Here is a 25,917-nt window from a genome sequence, read left to right as displayed (position 1 = left end):
CCCTCCCTCAGTGCTGCAGTGCTTTGGTGAAAATATTGCATTTCATAGAGCTACACAGCAAACACCTGGGATTCAGGGGTTTTTGACGTGGCCAGAGAAGGGCCCCAGGTATTCCTTGTGTCCACAGGGAGGGAAGCAAAATGATGACTCCCAGGGAACAACATTTCTGCAACCCCCTGCAGCTCTGCACAGTGACACCAATGCTAAAATTATGCAGTTCTTCAAGTAGTACATATTTCTCTCTCACTCTATTGTGTTTTTACAGGGCTCTGTGAAATTCCACTGCTTCCTTTCCTCCTGAGGTTGCCCTTCAAAATATTACTGACTCCAGCTTAAGAGTTTCCCATCCAGACAAGGGAAACCCTCCATCTCCCTGAGTTTTCATCCATTTTCTTAATTTGTAGGCTGAATACATTATTTAGCATAACAACTGATGTGTCAGCACTTATTGTCAGTAAGTTTTGTTGCATAGTTTTGTTGCCAAAATAAATATTATTTTCCTGCTTGAAAGGGTTCTGCAGACAAGAAAGCTACACTTGCAAAGCCATAACTGCATCAAGGAATAAGATATTACCACCTCAGTGTCAGGCCAACAAGAGTTGCTTTTTAAATATGGACTAAAACAAGATAGAAAAATGCATAAAATGTTATTTCATTAGTTCCTCGTTTGATGGTTATTTCTTTATATCACATTCATGGTGAGAGGATAATCCCTTTAGCTCAACAACAACTCATTAACCATGTTCTCTCAATTAGAAATAGCTTATTTTCTAACAAAACAAACCCCATAAACACTCCTGCCTCCAGCTCATAATGATTTTCTATAAGCAAACCTATCAGAGGCAAAGTACAAGGAGGGAGCTTGGTACAAAAAGAAGTGACACGGAAATGGAAGATATTTCTGATAACATAAAGCTTGATTGTTGTACACATTGTGTGCATTTTCTGACAGTTTGGGATGTCACAACGAAGGGAGATTTGGAAAGCTGAAAATCAGAGAGAAGCATAGCTGGAGGAACACTTTTTAAACCTTTATAATGAAACACAAAGAAAACAACACAAAGGGGAAAACTGCTTTTGTGGCTCTAGTTTATTAATAAGCATTGTAATTAACAGGACAACATGCTGTACAGAAACCTGAAATAGAACTACTGCAAATTTACTGGACTTCAAATGCTTCTGGACTGTAGTATATGGTGTCCAGCTGCATGATTTGTAGAGTGTGGTTAGGGCTGTTTCAATACACAGACACACACTGCTCACTCTCAGATCCTGTAGTATGCCATAGAGCAGGGAGATTTCCCAGAAATACAAACTCAAATATTTACAAGAAATCATCAATCTCTTTCTTCACTAGGGATAACATAAGTTATACACAATTTTCCTATGTATACCAAATAAAATCTTTGCCTTCAGCTTTACTTTGTGTCAGCACAAACCAATTCCTTCCTTTTATTTATCCAGTTAAATAAGGGTAGTAAACTGCAGTGTGATCGTTTAGTTGCTTATCATTGATTAAGGATTGGTATTAGACCTGCAAAAGGAAAACACGAGAAATCAAATAAAGTCAAGTGTAAGTTTTCAAACTTTAAAGCCTCAGACTTTACAAGACTCAAACAACCTTGAGCTAATCGACCATTCCTGATAGAAATTGTTTAGGTCTCTGTCTTTGGCTCAACCGTGCTGGAAGCAGGTGAGGGTGGTAGCTGGGGGGTTGATGGGGTTCCACACGGGATTACAGCTTGCTCAGAACACAACGGAGCAAACTCTCCCTTCTCTTACAAAAACATCCAAGCAGATCTCCCCCCATTGTGGTCAGAGATGCCAAGAGGCTGCTCTACTCCGGTCCTACACCAAGCAAAAAGACCTGGCTGGGCTCGGGACCACATAACTAATGTTAGATCAGGCCAGCCTTTGTGCTAACATTCAGAAGCCCTTAGGCCCTATTAGCATGGGCTCATTGCCATGATAATTAGCTAAATGACCTGCATCCGGCCAGCTCGCAGCCCAGAGAGAGCAGGTGCTCAGTAGTCTCTGTCTGGCTGAGCAGACATGCCTAATTATTCTTTCTTTAGAATTAAGTTACACTTCAGAATACAGCACAGTTTAGGAAAACAAAGAAACAGAATATTTTACTTCAAACAGTTTGACTCAGTTCTTTCTTTTAGAGGTTTGTTGTGGTTTTTTTGTTTTTGTTTTTTTGGTTTTTTAAGGATTGAATTCTTTACAATATGGAAATAGAATCTTCCTTTCTTCCATTACTACCCATAACTTTGATGCAATACTTGGAAGTGCAACAAGTATTGAGTTTGGAGAGGGGAAATTATCTAGACTAGACTGTTTGACACATCACTTTGAAGGCAAAGGTTTTCCTTTATTGTTACACTGTATGAAACAAATCTAATCATGTAACTACCATTTTACTGTATATTGTATATAGGATTGTTTTCTCCACAAATTCACACAAGTAAGATAAAATAAGTTAAATGGCTAAAAAAAAATTACACAAAAATATACAGTCTATGTACTAGATAAATTATTTATATATATGGCAAGATGTGTAACAAGTCTCTAGTAACATTATTCCTCTGGATACTGACATGCTACTCAGAAAAATGTTGCCTCAAATGTGTAGTTTTATATATTAGATATGTAATATATAAAAATGAGGGAACATTTTATCTTCTGAAACAATGAGTATTTACAATTAATTGTTCTGTACCTTGTTGACTGAATTTTAGAATATCAGAACACATTTTCATGGATATAGCATTTAATACTTCATACAATCTGATTCATCTTTACAATGCCTTTTGTTTAAGCAATATTTTGTTGTTGTTTGGTTTGGGTATTTTGTTGGGGTTTTATTTGTTTGTTTTCAAGAGAAGGGGATTGGTTAATTGCTTTTGTATCTTAGGGAAAAAACCAAAATAACCCCTAAACACACTTAAATTAAGTGAAGTTTGTTGTTTGTTTTTTTTTTTCCCCTACCAATGAAAAAAACACTAGTTCTGGTTCCTTCACCATTTCCTATGAAAATCCTAAAATTGTAGAAATTAATTCTTTGCCAGGAAAATTCCGTTACAATTTTCATCCAAAAAGGAACTGTTGCAGGCAAAAAAAAAGGAGAGTTTTCCAGTGGAGCTGCCAATTCTGTACGGCAGCCTTCTGTAATAAAAACTGAAGACCTCTGTGTACAATAGGAAGCATTAGCTGTCAGCATTATTCTAAATTTGCACAATTAGTATGTTTGGTAAATCTGTGCAAACTAAAGATAAGCTTTTTTTTTTTTGCATATCCCTGAAAAGAACTGCCGAATTTTCTCATTCTGATGTGTCCAAAGCAAACAACAAAGGGCTTTGTATATATTAGGTATGAATTAATTTGTCAAATTTTTAGTTGTCCTGGAATTGGAAATGAGATGTGTCAGCTATTGTGTGTCAGTACCCAAAGGATTGTTATTTTTTTCCAGGACTTACATGCAAATGGAAGCCAGTGTGCCACATCTTTTCTAAACATTATTGAAAACTACATTAAAAAAAAGGAAAGCAAAAGAAGTACATCATTAGATAATCTGATGTCCATTAATTAAACCCTATCAATAGGTTAAAAGTGAAGATTTTTTTAATTATTATTATTTTGCACATAAATTCTAAATGTGATTTGAATAGATTTACAGTGGGGACAGCAATATATAAAGCTACTTATACCTGCTGGGCACATAAGAGAAGCTCTTTTAGCATTCATTGGAAACCCTCAACAACTTGAACTTCTGTAAATTTTACAAGCAGCTAATATTACAGCATTTTTACACACAGTTTTGTTTATAAATTACAGATTTAAGTTACATTATGAAGCCTACATAGAATTCGATCCATAGGAAATATTCACACACTGTCTTTTTTTCCCCTCCATACAACTTCGATTGTCTCACTTAATGTAGCAATAAAACTGAGAAATTATGCATTTTCTTAAAGGAAAAATTCCTTGGTATGTACATACTGTAAATTATGAAATGACTAAACAGCAAAGAAATATTAGAAGGAAATGCCAGAGGAAAAATAGATTTTTTCATCTAAGAAAGGAATCTCTTTTTCATCCACTGTGGAATTTACCAATAGAATATATTTTTCAGTACGGAGAACACCGAAAAAAATCACTCATCTATTAAGAGAATCACCTTGAGACTTTATCAAATAATATGATTGGGGTGTGTTTATATTTATCCAGCTTTCATTACCTAGATTCTTCTTTCTTTGCTGAGCACTATCAGTCATTCTCTAATAACTAATCCACAATGACAAGTACTTCTTAATCTAATAGGTTTGTGGTGAAGTAACTAATATTATAGTTAAACTTTTACTGAATACTTACAATAGGTGAATATAGCTGTAAAAAATAAAAGCCGTACATATCACTATAACACTTTTTTAAACACTGGTATCTTGCAGTCACGACAGCACATCAGCCAAAAAAACTACCCCACTTTCCTACTGTTTTCAGCAGTGCCCATGTAATTTTCAACTAACAGGAACAGTAGCCAAAGCAAGCTCTGCAAGATGAAAAAAAACAATTAAAGAAAAAAAAGAGAAATAAACTTATGGCTTGAAAACATAGTATGTATAATATTGTTCCTTGAATTATTGTAGAAATATTTGGAAATTCAAAGTTATTTATAATTTTTTTCCAGTTTTGTTCTGGCCTGTCCTATCACTGTCATGTTGCTTATTTCACACAGAAAAGCCAGTTAAGAACTTTCTATTTCATCTATAACATTCTTTCAAAGAATAAATACATGTATATTGAGCCAATAAAAATTAAAATAAAAACAGTTGTCTTTTCTTTAAGTACATTTTCCTTCTTAATTACATAAAGGATAAATGGTAAGATATACAATCCTTCTTAAGAATTAGATTTTAGGACTTATTAATTCTATTATGTCAAGTAATCAAATGAGAAATTGCTCACTTGATCACTAATGCTAAGCAAATGGAAGATGAAATCTATGAATATGCTATAAATCATAACAACAAAGAAAAATTTGAGTAAGCTATTTTTAGACTGTAATATTCCCCAAACTGTACTAAGAAATTGCTTTCAAAGGGAGGAAGAACTGCTGGCAGACATTTGTACTATATGGCCCGTGTAAGAAAATGAACAGGATTTTGTTTCTCTTTCACTTGTTTCTGGGTTGTGGGTTCTCTTCCTCGTTTTGTGGATATTACCAAGAACTATGGTAAACACCTTTTGACTAAGTCCTAAGGATGTAGATTATCAGTTTCAAATTTAGGATCCTATATACACCAATATTCACAAGCCTAACAAGCGTGTAGGCGCCCGAAGAAGAGCGTGAGGCTGTGACTATACACAGTCACTTAAAGCCTGAAATTAGGGATTTGTCAGATATGCCTTTACAGCTGGTGCTCGTGTACGAACGCGGCGCCGCTCCCAGAGCCCGGAGCCTGGTGGGACGTGGCGAAGTTTGCCAGAGGAATGACTTTGACGGGATCTTCGCTGGCGCAATGTCTTTCGCAGGTGTTGTAGAACTGGGGCCTGGGCCCCCCCTGGCCTTTGTCACTGTCATCCTTTGGAAGGGGCCTGCCCAGAGTGTGCCGTCCCTCAGGCCTGGCTCCCCGGCCCCAGCCTTGCTGGAAGCCAAACGATGGCAAAGAGGTGTTGGGCTGCTGGTACTGCGTCAAAGCCGGAGGCATCCAGCAGTTGTCGGAATGGCCGAGGATCAGACACTCCTGTGTGCAGTTTTCAGAGGCTTCAGCCAGAGCTTTCTGGAGATTCACTTCTATAGCTGGGAGGAGGGAAAAAGACAAGGCATTATCAGGGATACAAAGAAGGATGCACAAAGGGAATCAAGGTCGACAAAGCAATCCCTCTTCTACAATAATGGCCACAGTTTGGGAAGGAATTACCTCCAGGTGCACACCTGAAGCAAAGGTTTAGGTGTTTGCAAGTTTTTGGACCACAGTGTTCTCACTGGACATCACCAGAAAACACCTACTGTTTAATGAGCAGCTGATACCATTATTACAGCTGTGCAACTAAAGCCCTTATACAGCCTATTTCACAGAATCATAGAGGCTGGCAAAGACCTCTAAGATCATCAGGTTCAACTGTTGCCCCAGTCCTGCCAGGGACACCACTAAACCGTTTCCCCAAGTGCCACATTCACATGCCTTCTGAACTCTTCCAGGGACAGTAATTCCACCACTTCCCTAAGCAGCCCATTCCAACGCTTGATGACCATTTCAGAGAAGAAATTTTTCCTAATATCCAACCTAAGTCTCCCCTGGCACAACTCGAGGCCTTTTCCTCTTGTCCTGATCCTTTCACTTTTTGAAATTTTAATTTCCATAATAAAGTTAAAAGCTTTCTAATAAGCTAATGCCATTCTTCTAGATATTTGCATAGAGCTACTTGGAGAAAATATAATTTTTAAAATTACAATTTTTTTTAAATGTTTTCTTAAAACTAGATTTTTTTAAATTGTTTGGCTTTGCTTAAGACAAAACAAAGCTAATATGGACACTAACCAAAGACACTACTTTGGCTTCAAAGGTGCATTCAAGAGCTTTAAGAATGAAAGAGCATAACAACTATTTTAAAGAGAATTGATTTCTCCATGTATTCAATGCTGGAAACCTTGAAAAATCAAAGGGTAATAGCAAAAGAAGATGTAACCTCTGTAGTTTACTAGTAATCGAACCAGATTTCTTCAGTAGATGCAAGGTTTGTGCCCTTGAAAAAGGATTATAGAAATTATAATTTGTTCAAAGGCAAAGTAAACAACTAAATCTGAAAGGTGTTAATTTGCAACACATAAACACTCCTGATCAGTTCCATCTAAACTGTGACTTTATCATATTGTGTAAATTAAAACTAATAGAATTAAGTTTCTACACATGATTCCTTGAAATAATTTTCATATTACATGTGTTAATTTTATATTCTCTTGGTGTGTACTTGGTTAAATACATCAGAAGCACAGAAGAATATCTGATTAGATATCTCACTGTGCCATCTTCACAAAACTTTCCCATGAAAAATGTATACATGTTTTTAATATCTGTCTTAATGAAGAAAACATTTAAAATTGGATTCTGTCTCATAGGTACAGGAGAAGGTATGTCACTAAAATTACTTAGAGCAAGAAGAGTGCTGAGTAGAAGCCTCCCACCCTCTGAGTTTTATGTTTAAACAGATGCTGCATTTCTGTTTTAATAAATCCTTTGCATGTGGAAATCTGTGTAAAGCTACAGAGCACAAACACTGCTTTCCATGTTACATTTCAATACAAATGAATCAAGTTTTTCCTCAAGGCATTGAAATATATAATGTTGCTGTCCAAAACACAGGATGCATCTTTTTGAAATCTACCATGTTTAAGTAGACAACTGGTTACTTGTTTTATCATGAATGCTCTATTCTTGATTATTTCTCCTTGAGTATGTGTCAGTCAGAGAAGTGATCCTTTATAAATGTTATTTTGGCATATTACTGGCATTTCAACATGTCTTCAGTCATTTTGCCTGAGTACTTTTCAGTGTAATCCTGACAAAGCTTTGGCACCTTGATGCTGAAATACTAATCCAGTTATGATGGGCAGTAGGAGACATAAATATGGAAATAATTCAGTGGAGGCAACAGTTCCTGCAGAAAAAAAAAATAGTTGCTACTGGTGGATTAGTCTAATCTTTCTATGTCCTACTATCTGCTATTAGAGACATAAATCTGACTATATACAAGTCTTTTAAGCTCTTTAATTATCCAGGTTTGCTTCTATTCTGATCAAGACAATTCACTGAAATCAGTGTTGGGTTACCCCCAGTTTATAGTGAAAATTATTTTTTTGCATTTATTAAAAAAAAAATACCAAATTTGATACCAAAAACCTCAGTGTTTCTTTTTATCTTGAGGCTTTCTAGTGCTCTTAAAATGCTATTAATTCAATTAAACTGTATAAACCACACAATTATTTATTTGGAAATAATACTTATGCATTTCTAGTACTACACAGCAACTATTACAATACTTATATTTTACCATCTCCCTCAAACTTCAGTAAGAGAGTAAACAAAGCTAAAACATCAAAAGAAACAATTGACAATAAAAATGCAACATTTGCACTTTAGACAAGGCAACTGCAGAACTAAAAGGTCACTTCTAAAACATTCTCTACACCATTTCAACAGATCAGTAGGACAGTAATTTTGGGCCTTGTGTTGACAGATTACCTGTAAACTTGGAACACTCCATGTTAAGAGCAAGAGTATTGTCAGAATTACAGTCCTGCTTATTCTGGTAATGAAGAGATATTTTTACTCTGGGTTTTAGTTTAATTAATGAAAAACACCAAAAACCACTAAAACCACCACCACAAAAAAAACTCAAACAAGAACCCAAACTCCAAAACTTTAGAACAATCCTAGGAATAATCATAAGTTATGAATACAAATTATTTTGGCATTAAGTTGGGGTTTTGTTATGCAAAAGTCTGCCAATGAAGGACTGTTTAGCAGATACATCTTTTGTAGCAGTCATAATCTTTCTTTCAGCTTTGGTATCTGGTGCAGGTATTGTTGGTTGTCAGAGTATGCTTTTCATCAGAGCTTACGCTAAATAATGTGCAAAATATAAAGTTTTCCTTAAATTTGAGAAGACCCTTTCCTATCGAGCACCTCTACAGTGCTGCAGAACAGGAAATAAAAACTATTTAGCAAATACAAGTACTTTTCTGTATGATTTTTGACTGAATTCTTTATCCACTAGTAATAACCAAGTTTTGTTTTATAGTATACTGCATTCATTATCAAAGTCAAACAAATGAACAACCCCCCCCAAGCAATGATAACCTTAACTTCCAGACTAAATTTAAAAAGGGTACATTTTAAAAAATTATTAATAACACAGGTTTTGTGTTGTTTTTAATCCAAATCACCTGTTTCTAATAGCATTAGTGAAACCCTAAGGCAGTCTTTAGGAGACTGGGTGTGCTGTAGGAAACACAAGGGAAGCGAAACCACCAGCAAATGCATTTAAAGGAAACTTAAAAAAAAATCTCATACACTGATTAGCTGCAGTAAATAATATTGGCAAGGACAACGGATGCAATACAGTTTCCATTTGGTATAAAGGAAAAAAATATAAAATCAGCAATACGAGAAACTATTTTTTAGCACAATGAAGTAAAAATTACTCTTGGAGAATAATTCAACCCAGAACAAAATGTAGGAAATTTTCTGCATGAATATTCAACAAGCATTATCTTTTTTTGCCTGTTCTTCCAGGCCATGAAATACACCTTCTTTCTGTCAGTCTAATTCATTTTCTATTTTCTTAACATATCATTCTCCTGCTTCTTCAGCATCTGAAATCCTCCTTAATAGTTACTTGGCACTGGCATTGCACTAGACAATGTTTCACTTATTAAAACCACACTTTTAACAATTCCCTATTTAATCAGAGAAGAGAGCTTTTTGTCAGCAATGTATCATACAGATGGTGCAGACTTACAATACAACGCAGCTGATTTCCAAATATTCTGTTACAGACTTTACACACAAAGAAGTCCCTGTACCCAGCACTGAGGTGTCCTCACCACCCTGTCTGCCTTCCCCTCCACCACTTGCTGCCTGCTGTAGACAAAGGATTCTCTGCCTGGCTCAGCTGAGCATCCCAGAGGATCTTGTGAGGAGGAATTCCAGCCAGGCAGCTGGGGGAGTGTGAGGTTCAGAGCTCAGGTGGTCATTTACCAGAGTCAGTGCAAATTGACCATGGCATTTTCTAGCTGCTACTCTTTAAGCTTCCTTCTCTTTTGTATCTTTGCAAGTCACTGTAAATGTGGATGACAACAAAATTTTCTGAGCCTTTGTCTCTCATTTAAATGTAATAATGTAGGTGATCATTCTGCATAGTTTGATAAGTAATCAGGGGTAGGAAACATCTGTGGCATCTGCCTCTACCAATCAAGGATAAGAAAGTTCCTGCTGTCTGAATATTTTCAGAAGAAATGATGGTTTTTGCTACTGAAATTCAGTGTCTAGGAAATAGAAGTGTACATATTCCCCATGTATTATAAACAAACAATACATTCCATTGAACTCTTACCCATCTACCTAATTTCTTACTTCACTCAGTTATAAACCCTCAGTTTTATATTTTCTTTCATACTACGTGGAGACTCTTCAAACATGACATACAAGAACTATGAAAGAGAATTTTTAATTCACATAATAGATCACACTCATGCACATGTGAGTTTAACACTTTGGTTTGAATTTCAGGTTGTTTTAGGAATGAAACTATTTTTTTAAATTGTCTGCAGCAGAACTAAGAACATTTTTAAAGAAAGTGTCTGTCAGCTCTTCTGAAATGTTTAGATCAGAGCTGTCAAATATAACTAAAAGCACAATAGTTAAAAGGCTTTCTTCATTGTTCCACAGTCTTATCATTTATAGGCCAAAGCAGTTTTCAAGTAAGAATATTTACTTTCCCCCAAGAAAAAGTGGAATTTCAGCCTCACCAGACAACTATCCTTCAGTCAACCCTTTTTTTTTTCTTTTTCTTTTTTTTTCCTTAGAGGTTTCCTATGGTTATAAAGTCTGTATGGGATTTTAGAGATAGTAAATAAAAATGTTAGTTATCCTCTTTGTATCTGATTTACAACACACTTTCTTTTCTACTGCTATGGCCTCTCCTCCATCCTCAAAAGAGAGACAAACTACTAAGACAATATCAACAGGGCTGGTTCTTTTCTCAGTCTGCCATAAAAGTCATCACTTGCACCATGACATCTCACAAAGAGACTTGGGCTGGAAGGGACTTTTGAAGATATCTGGTCTAACCTCCTGTTAAAATCAGGATATCTTGGTCGAAACACAAGAGAATAGTTTAGGCCAAACTTTCAGAATTGTACATGTCCCCTAAAGCCCAAATCCAACTGCACATGTTGAAAGGAGATGTGCATCTCTAAGAGTTGGGCAATCAGGAACATGAGCTCCTGGAGAAGCCTTAAAACATTTCCACCTTTATCCATATGTGTAGTAATGATCAAAAGACATTTGTAAATGTATTCATTAGCAAAGTACTCAGATTCATTAGAAGTTCAAAAACCACCAGACTGCACTGTACCAATGCAGGTTTAGGGCCTTATAAATTGCGCAAAGAAAATTTCAAAACCAATTAAAAAAAAAAAAAGAAAAAGAAAAAGCCTTAAAACACAGAACATAGAGTGCTTGTATTTTAAAGCCATGTAGCTGAAGTCTTAATGAAAAGCTGGTTTTGAGTTTGACACATTTTGGATGCAAACCATCCAGTGTTACATTTAGAGCACTCTTGTTTCATAATAAAGCAAGCAACAATTAGCAAGCAATTAAGCAAATTGCCCACAATTATGCCATTGCTGAGCTATTTTTCATATTTTCACAACACAGCACATATATGAATACATGGCTTGCAGTGCCAACACTGTTCTGTCAGCATCCAGAAGTGCCTCTCATTTACGGAGCGTTCCGGATTAAACAGCTCCCACTGCACTCTCAGTGCTCTCTGCTCAGCAGGAACCCACCAGAGTGATGAAGATGACAACCCCAAGCTACTCATCTCAGCCAATAGTTCCTAAGGAGTGGGTCATGTTCCCCCCCCATTTTTTGCCCATGTGTATTTACTAAAAGTGGTACTAAATCTAAACAGGAATTCAAGCATAATATGGGGAAATTATCGTCCAGAATTACCCTGGTGACCAAAAGTGGCCACTTGGGTAACATCATTTAGAGGTCTCCGCTATATGAGGAGAACAGAAATGACATTAACAATAAAAAAGGGAGGGGAGAACGGCTGTTAGTGTAAACTGGGTTACTTTAATAAGGTCAGGAGGAAGAAGCTTGAATGTAGAAACCTAAATGAGTGCTGCTATAATATACTCTAGCTTTTTGGTTTAATAATAAAATGCCTTTGAGAGAAGTTTCCTATGAATATTTTATTTCCTGTATATGTCTCAATAAATTAAAAACCTAAAAGAGTTACTTAAGTTCTAGCCTTGGAATCTTTTTATTCAAAGAGCAAGTAGGACACACCACTTTTGTTAGTTTTCAGCTGGGTGTACAGAGCTTGCCCTGCTTGTGAGAAATCCTACTCAGAGAAGATTGATCCTCCAGATGTTCTAACTGAGGAATCAACAGGCATGCAGGAAATCACACATTTTCATGTACTACCTAGGCTTGCCAGATTGTAAAATCATCTCTGCTTCCATTCCAGTGAACACAGTTTATATCCCAAGAGCCATGATTTTAATTTGAATTTAATCCCAAAAACTGCCACGAGTTAGGCTGATTCTTATAAAATCCAAATAGAATGAGGTGTGAGTATTTTGCACCTGGCTGCAATTAGTTAAGCAAACTCTATCAAAGATGGCCAGGAAAAGTTGGTGAGGGAGGAGGTAGGAAATGGAGAAAATATCAGGGCAAAAGAGGCAGCATATTGTAATTCCTGTATCATTGACTACACTTGTGGAGTGAAGTGAAACTTTCCTTCACAAATAACAGCCATACAAATAAAGCACATTAATCTTTCATTAAGTCATCTCTTATTGCTATTCTGACTCAAACTTCAATCTTGTATTAATCATAGTCAAGAAATCGTGTAAAGGCAATGCTCCTGTAAAAAGTTCAACTTCAGTAATTGCTGTTTTCCACAGAAAGATATTTCACACCCCAAAACCCCCAAACCAAGCCCCCAAACCCTCTTGTTTTTCAGCTTAATGAACTTGGGTGTGACAATGTTGTAGAGTACATGGCACTGGCCCTTAATTCTTTAACAGTCCAATTAAATACCTCTTTTATGTCCAGGTTTTGTTGCTATTTATAGCAAAAAAAATTGTCATTTGCAAAGGACACATGTTTCTTAGCCTATAAAGTGTATATTGAGTTATCAATGAGAATTTTAAGCATAACTTGTAAAGTATAATGACCATCTAAAATGAATAGCCTAAAATCTAGTATATTGATTACAATACTGGGTAATACAATGTGCTTTATTTAATATTTAATTAACTGCTTCACATTTGTCCTGAACCTTCTTAATTATTAATACATGGTTCATTATTTAACATGGAATATAAATTCAAATTCAAATCAATTAAACAAGGTGAAACTACATAGTGAGAAATGGTTTATCCTCTAGCAATAACCTTCGACCTGGAAACATAGTAAAGAGTGAAATTAGCATTTTTCCCCCCATACCTGAAAAGACTATGCATTTTAGATTATATATATTAAGTTCTGCTACTGATGTAAAGTTCCTGTAACAAACTCAGCATTCTGCAAAAATATGCTGAGTGAAAAAGGACTTCAGTTCTCACTTTTCAGAGGAAACATTTCCAATATGAGTTTTCAGAAGGGCATTGGTAACACGACAAACATTCCTCTTGATCTGTAAAATTTGGCTTTAAGTCTTTCAAGGTCAAACTCTTATTTGCAGTCAGGGAAACAGAAAATCGTCAGATAGTCAGAAACTGTCCCCTGGAACGAGTACTTCCTCAAGTAACATCTTGGAGTGTTGACCTCTCCAGGCATCAGCCAAGGACCACACACCACACTCCCGACCCCTCAGTGGTACGGGGAGTGCTGGAAACCTTTCACCTTTTCTGGACTATGAGTTGTTCATAGAATTATTGAACATTTTGAGTTGGAAGAGATCTTAAAGCTCATCTGATTCCAACCCCCTGCTGTGGGCAGGGACACCTTCCACTGGACTAAGTTGCTCCAAGCCCCATCCAACCTGGCCTTGAACACTTCCAGGGACAGAGCATCCACAACCTGTGCCAGTGTTTTACCCCCCTCACAGTAAAGAATTTCTCCCCAATATCTGTTCTTATCCATGCTATCTTTTACAGGAAAACAAAAAAATGTAGCCCTGCTGCACGTGTCTGTAAGAGAGACTGAAGCAATAAGTACAACTCTGCTTTCACTGTATGATGTTTCCAAAGCTTTGTTGCTCACACATGTGTGCACATAGATAAAAACCTAGTTTTATGCTTTCTTAAATATCCTTAAACATTACTTAAAAGATGGGGTGTAGGTGATCTATGAAGAACAGCATATCTCATATAAACTTCTAGGGATTGAACGTCATATGCTTGGTAAAAGTTGCTATAAAACGTGCTCCTTCAAGGATAAGTGTGGGATGAAAGACCTCCAGTTCTGCTTCAAATGTCTGCATTTAGAGCCTGTGTTCACTTCAGTAAGTCTCTTGATGTATCTGCATGCCAAATGGGACACTTTCTTTTTACTGACTTTCCAGTAAAAAATAAACAAAAGTTTGATCTAAAGTAAGATACTAAAAAAATCTTTTGAATTAAGTAATTGAACAACTGTTCATGGTTCAGACACTTTAATGAAACATTAATTTTTAGAAGGGAATCATAAAACTCCCAAATACTCAGTAAGCTAGTAAACATATATTTCCTGTGATAACTTAAGACATGCACAATAAAAGATGTTTTGAATTTTGTTTTTTAATCAGATATACACAAACAGAAATTTAAAGTCAAAGGCCACTATAGCAGCAACCAAAATAAACCTACAACAGTCTAAAAATGTTCTGTAGCTTTTATGTGGTGACTCCAATTGCATTTCAAGAAAAAAATAAAATATAAACAAAAATAAGGTTATAAACAAAAAAAATTGGTTATATTGTGAATATCCTGTCTTTATCTATTTTTTAATACTTCTAAACATTCTTACAGTATTTACTTAAGCAGATATCCATATATACACTATGGTTTTTTGAGTGCTGATAGCTATTAAATTTTATTGGACCATCAACAATATTAATCTCAATTGAATATATAAATAAAGCCTGCTGAAGTCTTTTTGACAAATAAATTTTCCATAAAAAATGTAGTTTCAAAATTCAAATGCTTTGTGACAGCGTTGATTCATGTTACATTTGGGTGTAGGATAAGTAGTAGTATCCATTTTCTCATTTAATTTTCACCTAATTTTTTAAAATATTAGGATCTTTAACATTTCAACATCATGAAGAAATTGCATGTTTGAAGGGAAACATTCTCATTTCTCCAAAGCTTTCCCCCAGATTTTACATTTCACAATAAATATCAAGGTCAGGTTATGATTCTGGAAAATAGCACTGCTTAAGTTTCACAGCACCTGCAACATGGCCTAACACCACCCACAGCCATTTCCTTTTTACGAATTCCCTGCAATTCCCTTACCACTGGTACAGAAGAAAAAGCCTTGTGCTCCGCCTGAAAACTTGAAAATCCATCATTCTGAGAAATTAGGATAACTATTGCAGGGTGAGAGGGCGTGGATTTTAATTTCCCTGAAGTGCCCAGCAGCCTGTTGGCTCTGCTGTGCTGGTTGTCACGATCCCCTCATGACAACCTACAACCTTGAGGAAGGACAGACTGAAGGAGTAAAACTTCAACATCTCATATTTCCACAGGACAAAAGGATTCCCCTCCTGCTCATCTTGTCCTCCCCAAGAGGACACTCTCCTCCATATGGCTGCAGTTCAGGCAGGTTTTTCTCCTGGAAAACCCTCTCTACCACAGCCTCCTTGATGACTAGACAACATTTTTTATCCAATTTTTCACAGCAGTTTTCTGTCAAGACCACTTTGTCAATCTGCCACAGACTACCCTCAGTGGAACCACGCAGCTACTCATCCCTTTGACAAAGGCCCCCAAAAGTGTGAATACATGGAAAGGGCCATGTTTGATTAACAACCTGGTGATTGCTGTAAAAATGAAGTTTGAAAGGTAATAATTACATTTGTAATGACTTAGGTCTAAATCTCTTATGCTTCCTACTCCCTTATTTCTGGACAGTTGGAGCAACGACTCATTAATAATAATAAAGTCATTTAACCCTGCAGGCACATTACAAGGAGAAAGTTGTCATTTGTCACCAAGCAAATAGAACAATCACTGAAGGATACAGCAAGACCACTATTTCATATTTATTGCAAATGATAAAAGGGACATTTTGCACTCATTCTCACCATGACATCCCAATCTGCTTTTTAATTATCAGCAAACATAAGGGGACAGCATACAACATATGAGGGACTACTAATAATGCATTGTCCTGTGGTGACATTTCCATAATCACTTTAAATCTACCCTATACATATGCACTAGTTAAAGCTTTCAGCTCATGAAATCATACCCCCTAGTAAGGAATGAATTATCCTTTGCAGATTGATCTCACAAAAGCAGCTCTTTCCCAGAGTTTGAGGGTCTGATAGCTGACATATGTATTGTTATTACTTTAAGTGATAAGATTTGGCATTCTGTTGCACTTATAGTTGAACAGAGTATGACTTAAAAATAAGTGTAATTGTATTTTTAGGCCAGGAACTTTACAGCTGTAAATCTCACTGGTGATAATTTAGGCAGGGACTTCTGCAAGACACTTAAATTTCCAGTGTTTTTCAGAGTTGTTCTGCACTTTGCTACCTCAAGAACTCTGCAAGAATGTTAGATGAAACAAATACCCTTATTCATAGGGAACCCAGTAATTTACTGGATTTTTAAAAAGAATTACTGATAAAACTACCTGTCCATGAAATAAACTTCTGAAGAAAAGATTCTTTTTTCCCCTAAATGATTCTATTCAGACACATGAAACCTTGAGGAAAATTTATGCAGAGAAATTTCTATTATGAAGGTAAATGAAAGGAAATTTCATGTAAATAAAAGTCACCATAATCTGAGATTGAGCTCTATCAAGCTAGAACTTCAAATTCTTCCTTGCTTTGCTTTTTTATCAGCACATTGGGCATGTAGAGAGACCAGAGAACAAATTTAACATTATGAAGTTATAAACTGTTATTGTGTGGGCTAGAAAGGAGGTAAGCAAACCTCCTAAATCTGTTTATATTTCCCCCAGGTACTATAACAGGCTATATAAAGACATGTTTTAAAAAACTTAAATAAGAAGTGGTAAGAAATAGGACACATCAGGAAAGAGTAAAATACACAGAGTAAAATTCATGTTTTCACTCTTGACATAATGACAACACAGAAAAACTTATACATGGAGTGAAATGTTTTGTCAAATTGAAAAATGGAAATAATATGAACACTACAATTTTCACATCAATTTGAGGTAAAATGTTTTGAATTACAGTCATTTTAATCTTGTTTTATAAAGAAAACTACTTCAAATGGGTGATGATTTAAAACAGCATAATCCAAACTTCATTGTGCTCCAGTCAGGCATCGGATTGTGGCTCCGAGTGATTTGGAGCAATCTTTGCACATTAGCTCAGAGCCTCACTCAGGCATTGGAGAGAAGAAAAAGGGGTGCCTGACTAGAGTTTCCATCATTTCCCTGTGAGTTCAAACCTACTTACTGCAATGGCTACAACTTCCTAATTGGCCTCCATAGGCACTGCTTTCACCTTCAGGAATTTTGGCAGCATTCTGACGAGGCAATACTTTTAGTTGTCAGCTCTTTAAACATCCCATTGTTACCAGTTTCTCCACTGAAGCTGTGCTGTTTGATTGGAACTATTAAGAAGTTTTTAGCACCAAGGAGTTTTTCTGACAGGATAGCAATATATATATATATGTATGCATGTTCTCCTAAGTAATTTTCAGTTAAAACATAAAGCCACAATAATTTTAGCTAGGACCACTAGTAAACTTACAGTTTTCTTTTCTAAACCAGATGATTCTATCAGCACCTGGACAATTAACACATGATGGGAATAACTTAGGCCAGATCAACATTTGACACAATTCTTTACAGGACATTTTCTTATAGGATGCATAATTAAAAAACAAAACAAAACACTGTTAGAGAACAGTGATAGCTGGGATTATTCTGCAAGATCCCAAGAGAATTGGAATAAGCAACTACTGACATTATCTTTTCAGCCATTTCAACAGCTGTCAGAAAAGGTTCTGTGGCTGCAACCAGGAAGAATATGATGATGTTTGAAAACATGGTAGTGTTCATTATTAATACAATTATTATTATTATTGTATTTTAAGAAATTATTTTGAGTACAACAAGTGTAAAACTGTGGGTGTCTTAAGTTAAACTTCATAAGGTATTCAGTTGTTCATGAAATTAAACTTCATTATTTCAAAGTTAGAAATGTAAAATGGCATACTTTGAAGTATGCTTTTATTAGCTTAATTATATAAACATCTATAACCACACACTCTCTATGTGTGTCTATATGAAGGACGCTGAAGAGAGATATATATTTGTTGAACTCCAAATTTCAGAGAGTAGGTGTCAAGTTTTGACTCAGCCCTACTTAATATTTGTATTTTTATACATTTCACAGACCATAGCTGTCTTTGCAAAAAAGTAACGTTGGCTCCTCTTTGATAAGCTTTGGCATGAATATACCTAGGCTAATAAAAGCCTAACATATATTATTTAATGAGGTTAAAAACTAGCATTCAGATTTGTCAAGGAACTTATCACCTCCTTTATTATATAAGCCTCAGTCAACCATTTTTCTATTGCATATGACGGAGGATCCCTTAGAAACAAATTTAAGAAACAGTTCTTACAAAGTCACTGAAGTTTAGCATACAGTTCTTTTCAAAGTCTAAGTTTCAAACTAGTTGCTTGACCATAGCAGGCACACATTACAGGTAACCAAATAAATCACAACAGTTCTTGCTAGGAATAAAATTTCATGAACTAACCTAATCTCTAGTTTATAAGAGCAAAACCACAACATCCCATCATTTATGTTTATTTTTTTCTTGAGTTCTACAGAAAGGATATTTTAAGTCTGGGTTAAGTGCTGCTCTGGCAGATGCCATATAGAAAGCTCTCACCATGTTTGGTACACAGATTTCTTTTTAAGAGGGTCCAAACCGGAATTTCTGAAGCTGGTATTCCTGAAGCTTCAGCAAAGTACATTTCACAACCATCTTTTCTACAGTTACTCTGGATGGCAGGATGAGTTAACACTTATTCTGTATTCCAAAAAGTTCCTTTAAATCTTTCTGTGTTTTTTTAATTAACCATAGGATATAATAGGACTGAAATGAAAAGCTACCAGTCAATTGCTGACTAAGTGTTCACCAGCCTGTTATTGAACCTATTTCATCTATTTATTCCTTAATTCATCTATAGTCTACAGATGCCATTAATATGCTCAAAGTTAATTTATTATCCTCTATTGCTTCTATTCAAGCTCATGTTAACAGAATAAATTCATCACAAATGATCAGACTTGAAAAGGCAGATTTGGATTCTGACAGAGAATAATTTATCATGGCTGGGAAAAAGCCTCCCACCAACTGGGCTGTTGGAATGCTGGGAGATGAAACTGTAATGACTGCAGAACTTCTGCAGAAAAGGACATTAAAGTCTCAAGGGGAAAACAAACAAACAAAAAGCCCCCGAGTGTAACTCTCCAAATATGGAGGTTCCTGACACTGACTTTTTTTTTTTTCAATTTCACACTCACAGGTCCTTTCTCTCACCCTCTGTGCTGCCCTGAGGCAGAAATAATCATTAAGGCTCTGCTCGGCATCATTTGCATACCACAGAGCCTGGAGACATGAGGAGCACCATCACAGGAGCACGAGGAGTGACAGTGACATTCAAAGCTGTGCAGAAATGGTACTGATGCTCTGAGGGTCACAAACTGTTAATCAACAGATCCGTACAGCCAAGGGCTTCATTTCAATGCTGCATAATGTGACACTACTTTATTTTATTTTTAATTTGTTCTAATTATCCCTTTTATAACAGAAAATTTGAGGTAATCTATTACTCTAAGTACACACTTACTATGTATCTGCAAATTATCTGAATTCCAGGAACAGCTGGATTTAACAGCATTCTTAACATGTTTCAGGTGCTATTACAATGGAAATTTTTTTTTGTTCATTTGTAGTTATAAGTAAGTCCATTACACAGTGGAAATGGAAACCACTGAAATACTGTCATGAATATGATGTCACTGTGATTGTAATATGGGTTGTGGAGATTTATTTTAAAGTCTGGAATCACTTATTTAATCACTGCATTATAGTCAATATTCTAAATATTTTTTTTCACTCAGTTATTGCTTTGTCCCCAACTGCAGCATAGGGAGAAGTTCCCCTCCTCTATACCAATAGCTGCTTATACTGAATGTGGTCCCTTCTCTAACAGAGTGTTATTCCATTTATCCATCACTTCACATACTTGTGTTCTAGTTCTGTACATACCAGAGCCATTTCCCTGCTCCTCATCTTGTTGCACTGAGTAATTATGCAGCTTCAAGACTGGAGTAACTAAATTTCTCCAGGGAAGGGGGGGGGGGGGCAAATGACAGTGAGTACTCCAGACCTGCCCAAGAAATACAAAACTCACCAGGCTCTGCCTATATATTTTACAGAGGATCTTAAATAGGGGTATAATAGTAAGCACCAGTGCTCAAGTGTTTGTAAATATCTGGCTGATTTAATCAAAACATCCATCTAGCTCCCATTCCCTCCTTTCTTCTGTCATATTCCAGAACCCAACTGAATTGTGCTTCCAACTGCACTGCTACCAATACCTGTTATTTCTGATTCAAGAAATCATTATATTAATGCTTTGAACCTAAGAAACTCAGTGAGGTGAACATACCAAGTCTCTGATCAGAACATGTACATGTATATACATATATGTATACATAGGTACATGATGTCCCAGGGAAGAACCACTGCACTAAAAAAAGGGTTAACATTTCCCAGGGAAGCACTGGAAAGTTGGAAAGTGCAAATTCCGTAATATTAATTCAGCTCCCTTGTGTAAATGTGTTTTGATGCAAACTTTAATTAAATTATCATATACTATTTTTCTCATAGGACCCTTGGGTCCAATTCAGAGAGTAAGTAGTTATTCAATATTTCTCTTTATCTACACTAATCAGCATGTGGCCACACACCTTTTTAATTAATACTTTCAAAGCCTTGTGCTGAATGTAGATTTATTCATTTCCTTGTGTATTTGTTGTTTTCACGGCACAATCAAAAGCTTCACAATCATTATCCACCTCCATTATTTGCTTTCTTGAGGCCATTTGCATCTGGGAAATTGAGGAATAAAGAAATTGAGCAAAATGATGTAGTCTCCATTATTTTTGTGTGTCTAACTTGAGAGAGCTTAAACCAGATTTCTGGACACTTGAGCACTGAATATTATACTAAGTTTTCAAAGCATATCTGTTGGAGTAGTGGCTAATATTTCCTTGGCACCCAAAGAAACCTAAAAGACACAACATATCAGCAAAAAGTCAGTTTTCCCTTACCATCAAAGAGTTGTGTTTCACATTGTAAACTGTACAACAAAATATAGACATATATTTGTCTTTCATTGTTATTACTCAACCTAACCAAAGAGAACATCAGAAACCCATATATACACTTTAAACAGTCCTCCTGAGATGAAGAGCTCGTTATTTTAATAAACCATTAAAAAGCCACAGGATTATATGATGATTTCTTGTGGTAGCAAAACTTTCCAAAATATATACCTTAAAATTTAGCATTAACAGTAACATAGTAAAATGTAATGATTTTGTAAAATTTTACGTGGAAAACCAATTCTAGAAATTCCTCAAAGTGCTTCTCAGAATTAAACTTTAATTCCTTTGTAAAACAGACTAGACTATAGTTACAACTATTCCTACTGTAAAATCTTGGGAGTTTTTATGTAAATAAAAGTAGATTGGACTGTATGCAATTAAAAATGGACACATACATCAGTATTTCTCAGATCAACTGTGTTATTATCTCTAGCTGATGAGTGGTTTATTTTTAAGGATTTTTTCCCTGTATGTTTCCGACGTGGACTGTAACCTTTTCTCCCTAATCACTATAGACAGGCTGCAGTTTCTATGCAGTGAAGCTAAATACTCATTTCCTTAGGGAACAAGCCAAATATAAAGACAGCTAATGAAGAGAAGGGAACAAGACATGTGCAGAAGAAAGTCTTTGAAACACCTTTGATAGCAGGAAGTCTTCTCTCCTTTTCCTGACCCAATACAATCGTCATCTGCGGAAAAATAAATCTTACAAATTGTTATCATACAGATGGCAGCAAGTTCAGAATTCACTTAGCAGGGCTCTGTGCAGTTCTGTCCAGTAACACAGAGGTGGGTCCTGCAGCCAGCACAGTGTGCTCAGCTCAGTTAGTCACACCCACGTCAGCTCAGGCAGAACTACCACTACATTTATAGCAGCATTCATGTTACTTGAATTTCCTTGGATAAGCTTGCATCCCTTTTCACAAGAAAGACTGTCCTGCAGATACAGAGGAACTAAGGAGCATATAAAAATAGGCTAGAGCTTGCCATTCCATGTTAGTATAGCTTTTATCAACATAATTATCTAACAGAGTGTGCAAATGGGCTTGAGGACGGGACAGCTACAAAGTAGGAGGGAGGGAAAGGGGGGGCTGAACTCATAACAAGAGAGCTTTACACTTAGCCCCTATACTTATGTCAGTTGGAAGAATAAGAGTTCATATTCTTGTTTTCCAAGTAAAAGTAGAAAAAAGCATATATGACTATCTGTTCTTTCATGAAAAAAAATAGAAATGGGGAAAGCAAGATGCACTCCAGAAGAGTTCTGGTCTATCAGGTTTAATGTCAGACTTTTCTTTACAAGGTTCCATCTTCACAAGCAACAATGTGCTGGTCATCTCAGAGGTCAGTTCAGAAAACCATGTTTTCTAATTTGAGATTTAAGTACCCACTAGGAAGGCCATTTGTCCAAAGACTTTTAAATACAGGCTCACAGTAAGCATCCTGAATGCAAGCTTCTCTCTTCCTCCAGCAAAATAAACCCTGTTACAAAATCTTCACAACTTAAACACAACTAAAGTGAGGGCTCATAACTTTTGTTGGTGCTGCCAACCAGTCTGAAATGGTAACAACTACATCTAGATATGCCAAAAAATGAAAATAAATATTAACTAATTTAAAAAATTGGCCAGAGCACATAGTTTCAAGTACATATTAAAATTAAAGCTAATAGTTGCTGTATTCCAGTCAATTAATAGTGTTACAAGAGTCTTGAAAAATAATATAAATATCTGATGTAGTTTAAGAGTACAAGTGACTGTGAAATGATACATTAAAGGAAAATAAGCTGTTCTAATAATTGCCTTTCATTCTGTCCATTGACCCTGTGTGATATCAGAATTTGACACATTTATATACTTCTAACCATGTGATTCATTACTTTCCTCTCAGATATATATGCCATTTTCTGTCACCCACCAGATATGCATTGTTCATCACAGATATATTTTTTTTCTGACTGATTTTATGCACAGGTTATCATACTACCAAAAATGGATTAGCTTGCTGAAGTGAAGACACAGAAAAGTTTTGCTTAAATTCAGATTTTTAAATGGCTCTGAACCCTGAACTGAGGGTGTGAGCTCCTAAGAATATGTTACTTGTAAATTATTAGTCCCATGTTCTTAATCTCCCAAATAATCATTTTCTTTCATTTTAATTACTGCTTTAGCTTGTCCATCAAAAAGAAATAAAGAAAGGAGCAAAAAAAAAACACAGGGCACTTAAAATACACCTACTATGAGGCAAAAAGTTTTACCAACCTCCTTTAAGCAAACCCTTGATCTTTTTATTTCTTCCACTTCATAACGAAGCTGGATAATACATGGAAAAGCCTTTGTTATGTTCTCAGAAGACAAGCTTTTATGAACCTGGTAATACTAAAATATTACCTTCCTAAATGGTACACCATTACAATAATACCACATTAAATCCAATGCAATAGCATGCTACTTCCATGCTAAACGATCAATATAAAATTACTGATCATACTAAATGGCTAGTGAAGTAGATCTTCTCAGAGGACACACTTGATTTCCAATCAGCCAAGTTTTGCTGCTGTCATTTGTCAAATACATTTGACAAAACAAACAAGACTCATCTGTATATCCAAAAATTCAAACTACTCTTATACTTTTCTAAAATTGGGTCAAAATCTCAAATCCTGAAACATATTTCAGTTCTACTGTTTCTGTGTATGAATACCAGAGACAGTTCAAGCCAATTGTGGGAATCTTCTGCCATAAAACATGCTGAATAAATCACAAATTATGTTGGGGAGGAAGAAATAGGTGAAATGAAAAAAACCCTCTTGAAATCAGCATTTTAAGTGTGGCACGTGGGGTTTCTTTGTACAGAAACATGAGGTGATTAACAAAAAGTTGCATTAGGTATGTATATCATGTTATCATAATTTTGAGAAACTCAGCAAGGGCTGTTGGAGATGTGGTGACAAGATGCAAGAAGAATGGATAGAGGAATAAAAAGAAACCCATGGAAAGTGATTGGGATGTCTCCCTTAAACCATTATTTTAATTTCATTTTTTTCTAAAGAAAAGAAAGCATTATTTTAAGAGATGATTGTTCACAGAAAGTCCAGCAACCCAAAAATCTAAGCTGTAAACAGAATGAAAAGATTTCAGGTCACAAAATGTATTTGTCTAATTTATTGATTGTTTCTTCTTCTTTGCCTTTCCTTCCCCTGCCTTCACCCTCCCTCCCTTTCTCCCAAACACCCTGCGCAGAGCTGGGCCCTTCTGTTTAGTCAGTAGCCAATTACAACTTCTCAGGCGCAGTTTTTCATCCCAAGGCAATTTGGTAATCTTACACTGATTAATTAAACTCGGGTCTCTAAACAAACTGCTAAAACTCCTGTATCCAGAGCTTGCATATCTAATCCAGATAACAGGATAAGCAACATGACTGTCAAAGTTCATGAAGAAATGAAAACAAAAACACTCTGTATTCATTCTTTGTAGAGTTCCTAAACAAAGAATAGGTTGTACTTCTAGGTAGAAAATCTAATCTGCATTTAAATAGAATTTCTCCAAATAATAAACAAAAGCCTGAAGCAACATTTTTACAGCAAGTCTTGCTGCTAGTGCACAGTCTAATCCTTCTATCTCTATCTGTAATCCTTTCTACCCTTGTATATTAATTTCCTTACCAGTTTATCGAGACATCTTGGCAGAGTTCACCCAAACAACAGTCACTTTGCACTTCAACTTTCCTCAAAGCTGAACCTAAAATTTCGGGTGGTCAGAAACCCCAGGGAAACTCAGATGGAATAATTTTTATTAAAACAAAGGGGAGTTATTAATCCAAAGTGTGAGAAGAACAACAGCTTCAAGGGGCGTGCTCTGCATATGAAATAGTAATTAGAAGAGAGGAGCTCCCAGGGTGTGGGTACAGCACTGGGTGTGATGTTCCTGAAGTGCTCTGGTGCATTTGGAGGTGCATTCTCTGAGCTCTACAGAGCTGCCCACTCAGATCTCTGAAACAGAGATCTTACATTTTCAGATCCTACCTTGCTACTTTATTCTTATGTTTGAAGGTAACAGATCTGATTCTATTTAATGTACCTGTCCTACTGTTTTCCCTCAAAAGTAGTATTTACATATTTCAGTGCAGAAATTAAAAGATATTTCCCCCCAAAGAAGAGGTCTCTGTCCTAAATTTAAAAACAATGAAGAAACTCATTATTAAATGAAAAGGTGCCTCAGAGGAAAACACAGAAGGATAGAATTAGCGTCCTAGCTGAGGTTTACCAGATTCTCAGATACAAAGAAAGCTAGTACCAGATGAGCAATAACTAATTTAATTCAGGTAGCTCTGCTTTAATACAGGTCACTGCTAATTAGACAAATACCCACTAGATTTGTCTACCTGATTCCCACTTTAGTCCTAATATTGACAGACCATCAGCACATCAGCCTTTAAAGTATTTTCTCACTCTAAGCCCAACAAATTCAACCTCTAACTCTATTGCATTATTAGATGTTGTTCTAGGCTGACTTGTTCTTTAAGGGGCCAAGGAGACTTTCCTGCCTTTGAACCAACACAGTCTGC

The 25,917-nt window shown here is 36.0% G+C and overlaps 1 protein-coding gene across 2 annotated transcripts in view; it reads right to left on the bottom strand.

Annotated features, from left to right (window-relative positions):
* Positions 1–1,072: 1,072 nt before the first annotated feature.
* PCDH11X (protocadherin 11 X-linked) overlaps positions 1,073–25,917 on the bottom strand; it is a 461,507-nt gene continuing 436,662 nt past the window's right edge. For both annotated transcript variants that reach the window (XM_032701980.1, XM_032701982.1), the window contains one exon: positions 1,073–5,803. In XM_032701980.1, the coding sequence (XP_032557871.1) occupies positions 5,412–5,803 (392 nt within the window). In that variant the 3' untranslated portion in view covers positions 1,073–5,411. The remainder of the gene's footprint in view (positions 5,804–25,917) is intronic.

Source organism: Chiroxiphia lanceolata, chromosome 14 (assembly GCF_009829145.1).
Source record: "Chiroxiphia lanceolata isolate bChiLan1 chromosome 14, bChiLan1.pri, whole genome shotgun sequence".
NCBI classification, from domain to species: domain Eukaryota; kingdom Metazoa; phylum Chordata; class Aves; order Passeriformes; family Pipridae; genus Chiroxiphia; species Chiroxiphia lanceolata.
The sequence above is the reverse complement of the archived record's forward strand: the minus strand, read 5'-3'. Positions and strand labels throughout refer to the sequence as shown.